The sequence below is a fragment of the Asparagus officinalis genome, chromosome 8 (assembly GCF_001876935.1).
Source record: "Asparagus officinalis chromosome 8, Aspof.V1, whole genome shotgun sequence".
Lineage (NCBI taxonomy): Eukaryota > Viridiplantae > Streptophyta > Magnoliopsida > Asparagales > Asparagaceae > Asparagus > Asparagus officinalis.
Window position 1 is genome coordinate 105,714,020 of NC_033801.1, and position 5,402 is coordinate 105,719,421.

Here is a 5,402-nt window from a genome sequence, read left to right on the forward strand (position 1 = left end):
TTCTTCTTTAACTGAGGAACGAACTTCACTCCAACCAACTCCCGAATCACTCTGTCACTTATCCTAATCCGAACGGTACCGATACCACCAATAGGACATTTATGATCATTACCCATGAGCACGACCTTCCCTCTTTACAACTCCTGAGAGCTGGAGAACCAATCCCTTCTAGGGCAAATATGGTGAGAAGCACCCGAATCTAACATCCACTCTGTAGAGTCGGCAACACAAACTGACGGTAGTGTAGATAATGAGTAGTCCGAAGAATTCGAATCTGAATTATTACCACTAGCCTTAACAACATTCACCTCTGAAGAATGAATAACTTTCCCCTTATTCTTCTCGGTTCGATCAACCAACTTTGGGCATTCGGTTTTTCAATGGTCATCCTCTTTACAAAAGGCACACTGATTCCTACGAACTCTAAGATATGTCCCTCTAGACTGCGACCTCCTACCATGATTTGGACTCTTTACTCTTGTGACCAATGCTTCCGCTACCGGCTCAATTGAAGTCTTATTATCCTTCTTTCAAAGCTGATAATTCATAAGTGCAGTGGTGATCTCACTATAAGAAAGAGATGTCTTCCTATTAATAAGAGTAAGAACGAAGGTCTCATATTCCTTGTCAGGCAAAGAACTCAACAACAACAACGCCTTGTCCTCATCTTCAATCATCACATCTACATTCGTCAAATCCGCAAGAAGCTTCGTGTAGTGGTTCATGTGATAACCAATGGATGTCCCCTTCTTCAATTGGAAGTGATAAAGCCTTCTCTTCAAATGCAAGTGGTCCTCTACACTCTTGGTCAAATACTTGTCCTCTAGGATCTCCCAAATCTTCTTAGCCGAAATCTCATTGATCATATCATATTTTAAATTTTGAGTCAAACAAGATCTAATCACACCACACGTTGTTCCATTCATCTTTTTCTAAACATTCTCCTCAATGTCATCCAGTTTACCATCCAACTCCAAAGTATCTTTCAAATTTTGCGCATTGGGCGCATCCAAGACTTCACATCTTCAAAGACCAAAATTGTTTGTGCTATTAAACTTCTTCACATCTATCTTCATAGAGTGGATACTCAAACTTTGGACGGTCTTCACACCAGAAGTACCCTCCAGAACTCCTTCTTTCCTGACCATCTTTCTCAAAGCATCAAAACAAATACGGAATAAATAAAGAATAGATCCAAAACTAAAAAAGATAGAGTCTTTACCAAAAAGATTCCACCTTTATCACCAAACGAAGCCTTAGGCAACCCTCCAAAACGACCTGCTACTCCAAATAGCCTAAGCGTAGCCCGAGCTCTGATACCACTTGTTAAGCACTGCGGAAGCCAAACAACCAAACCAACGTGCTACAAGAAATCAAATCAAACGAACATTGAGAGAATGCCAAACGAACCAAATCAATGCCACAAACACAAACAACCAATTTTAACGTGGTTCGGCAAGTTGCATCCGTCCACGGGGCAAGAAGAGGATAGGGTTTTTCACTAATAGAGAAGAATAGTACAAACTGAGATTATAAATCTCTCAAACTCACCAATTAATCTCACCAACAAATCTCTAATTCTCTCCAAACAAAACCCTAACCAATAGCTCAGAAAATACATCTTTTCTGTGCTCCAAATATCCCCAATTTTCTTCTCAATTCTCTCTTCCAATCGTTTCATATATATAGAAATCCTAAAACCAAAAACATACTAGGAATTCTAAAACCAAAATCAAAACAAATTAGGAATCCTAATAATCTGTTACCAAAACAAATTAGGAATCCCAATAACCTATTATCAAAACAGATTATGAATCCTAATAACCTGTTACCAAAACAGATTAGGAACCTGCTATCCAACACATTATTATACAGTAGTGGTGAACAAATACTAATATCTAACAAATTTTAGAAGAAGTTGGTTGTTGTGGTCTACAGGGTTTTTTGGCTTCAAAGTTTGGGTTTAGTTCTTACAATTTCAGGATTCTTCAGTATCCAATTTTTTTCAAAATCTTTAATTTTTTTGTTTGGTTGAATGAAAAGTTAAATGCGCGAGAGATGAGAGGAATTTTAGTTCAGCTATCAAACTCTTTTATTTTCCTCTGGAGATCTTCACTAAGACAAACACAAAATTTTGATTGAGGAAATTGATTACTAAAGAAATCTTGATATGTGACCTATTTTTCTCTAATTTGGATCCTCCATATAAAAAGTAATGAAGTGACCATGACCTTCTATCACATAAATCATTGATTTGTCTAATTAGCAATTTTGATTTATACCCCCATGAATTATACTTATTTTCTAATTTATATTTAAGGACAAATCATAAACATTAACTACATAATTCAATAATTGTGATGAGGGTAGTGTTTTCCTGACTAGTTTCTTCTAGTTGAGAGGATTCAAATCCAAACAAAATAACATTTAATTGACCCAAAACATGTAGTGCTACCAACCAAAATAACTGAAATTGGAAGAAACTCCCCAAAAACTGGCCATCCACAAAACGTGTGTGCTGTCATTGGCTCTCATGGGTCCCACCTAGATTTTGCTTGCACCAACGTGCATGCTATTATTTGTCAAACTATTATTAGGGAAACAAAAGAGAGTTACCTCTCTTTTCTCTCTTTCTTGTGTTTTCATTTTTGACATCCTCTAGAGAGAGGGGTTTGTTCGTCTAATGGAAGGAGGAGGTGCCATTGATGAATTGATAGAGAGATTGTTAGAGGGAAAGAAGAGCAAGGGCCATGGTGGCAAGAAAGTCCAGCTCAGCGAGGCCGAGATTCGCCACGTGTGTGTTTTGTCGAAGGAGGTCTTCCTCGGGCAGCCCAATCTCTTGGAATTAGAAGCTCCCGTCAATGTTTGCGGTAATTTTCATACTTTTCAATCTATAGGAACTTGTTGAGTGATTAAAAATGATGTGATAATAGTTAACACGGAAATATTTTTAATAAAACTGAATGGAAATGGAATTTATGTAGTTGACCCTAAAATTTTGGAATAAGTTAAAGTTCTTATCTTTGTTTTTCTCGGTTAGCTATATAAATCTTTGGAAAGGGACAATGCAATAACCAAATTATGTAATCAAATTTATTTGAAAATCCTCCCGGTAGCATTTAAAATGCAGGTAAGAACACTAAAATACTGATGTTTATAACTTGGGGAAGAAGAGAGGAAAGATTAAGTTAGAAGTGACTACTAAACCTATTGAGAGAAAAATGTCCAAAAATAAATAAATAAATAAAATCCCAGTGATTATCACATAACTTTCTCTGAAGCTTACCCTGAATAATTTGTCATCTAATCGTAATATCAATTTGTTGTTCTCAAACATGTTGCGGTGATTATAGCTATTATAACTAACAGAACAACAAAGACAAGGGATAGACCTAATAGAACTTGATTGTGAACAATTAAGAAAGATATGACATGATTATAAGAGAACTGAATAAAAAATTAGATTAATATAGCCGATCCCAAAAATTCAGGATAAAAGTTTTGAAATTAGATTAATATAGCCAATCCCAAAAATTCAGGATAAAAGTTTTGTTGTTGCTGTTACATGCACCTTACATTACCTGACAAAAACATGCATCCCTTCAACTTTTCAGGCGACATCCACGGCCAATACTCCGACCTCCTCCGCCTCTTCGAATACGGTGGCTTCCCTCCAACCTCCAATTACCTCTTCCTTGGCGACTACGTTGACCGTGGCAAACAAAGCATTGAAACAATCACCCTTCTCCTAGCCTACAAAATAAAATTCCCGGACAACTTCTTCCTCCTCCGCGGGAACCATGAGTGCGCCTCAATAAACCGCATCTACGGCTTCTACGATGAGTGCAAGCGCCGGTTCAGTGTCAGACTCTGGAAGCTCTTCACTGACTGCTTCAATTGCCTTCCCGTGGCGGCAATTATTGATGACAAGATATTTTGCATGCATGGAGGTTTGTCACCAGAGTTGAAGGATATGGATCAGATACGGGCAATACATAGGCCGGTTGATGTGCCTGACCAGGGGCTTTTGTGTGATTTGCTGTGGTCAGATCCGGATAGAGAGATTGCGGGGTGGGGGGAGAATGATCGGGGGGTTTCGTATACGTTTGGCGCAGATAGAGTGACCGAGTTCTTGAAGGAGCAGGATCTTGATCTTATTTGTCGTGCACATCAAGTGCGTGGATTTACCCTTAAAGTCTGACTATTTGCTAATTTGATCAACATACATGCACACAGGCATGCATACATAATATGTGTTTTTGGCATATACATACTTCAAATCATGTGTACTTGCAAAACTAACCTCACAATCTCAGTATTTGCAAACTACCCATATCATCAGCTTCGGAAAAAAAATACCCCGAAAACAACACATCAACTTTGATAGTCTAATTTGTCACTGCAGTGTAAAAATATCAACAAAGTACTCAACATTTTATTCACTGTATCCAACAAAGTTTATGATTTGTTGAATTGGGATATTGTTAATGTCAAAATTGATGAGTTGCGGGTAGTTTTGCAAATACACATCAATTTAAGGGACAGACTTACGTATGTGTATACATACCCACACATACATATGAACATGCACATATGAGTCCTTTCTAGTATTTATCTTCATTTTGATTAGAAAAAGATTAGATCGTTTACTGACATGAAATCTGTAAATTTCTGTTTGGAACAGGTAGTGGAAGATGGATATGAGTTTTTCGCGGATAGGCAACTGGTGACAATATTCTCAGCTCCCAACTACTGTGGAGAATTCAACAATGCTGGAGCTCTGATGAGCGTTGACACAAGCTTGCTCTGCTCCTTTCAAATCTTGAAACCCTACAGGGTACAGGGAGGACCATCTGGAGAATGAAAGTGAAGAAAATCTTGCAAAGAATTAAATGTATTAGAAGTTATCTGCAGTTCAAGCTGAAGAGCAGGAAAGAGAGAGCGCATACAGTTTCATTTGTTTCTTCAGTTGATTTCCGCTCAAAAACAGGGAAGGAAATGTTTAGCTGTCATTTGTAGAGTATACAAGTATGAATTTGATATTTGTATATATATTCATGTAATTTAGATTCAACTGGATTCTTACTTGATTTATTGTATTGAGAAAACTAACTTTCAGTTTGATCATACTTCAAGTTTCAATCTGTTGTATGTAACTTTGATACCTGAGTTCCATTCTGTCATGACCTAGAGTTTTCTAATGCTTTGTATTTTTGTTCTTCATGTAACTAACTCTTATACATGTATTTATGTCACTACACACTTCTATTCAGTAATAAAACAACAACCAAAGATCAACATTGAAGAGGTCTTCACAAATTTTGAAACTTAAAAACAATTTGGCTCAACCATGTCAATGAGAGCTATTGAATATGCAAAAGAACTAAAACAATAACGCTACA

The 5,402-nt window shown here is 37.2% G+C and overlaps 1 protein-coding gene across 1 annotated transcript in view; it reads left to right on the top strand.

The window, feature by feature from the left end:
* Positions 2,652-5,402, top strand: part of LOC109819716 (serine/threonine-protein phosphatase PP1 isozyme 2-like) — a 10,297-nt gene continuing 7,546 nt past the window's right edge. The window contains exons 1-3 of the mRNA XM_020385555.1: positions 2,652-2,870; positions 3,615-4,174; positions 4,685-4,837. Of these exons, the coding sequence (XP_020241144.1) occupies positions 2,684-2,870; positions 3,615-4,174; positions 4,685-4,837 (900 nt within the window). The 5' untranslated portion in view covers positions 2,652-2,683. The remainder of the gene's footprint in view (positions 2,871-3,614; positions 4,175-4,684; positions 4,838-5,402) is intronic.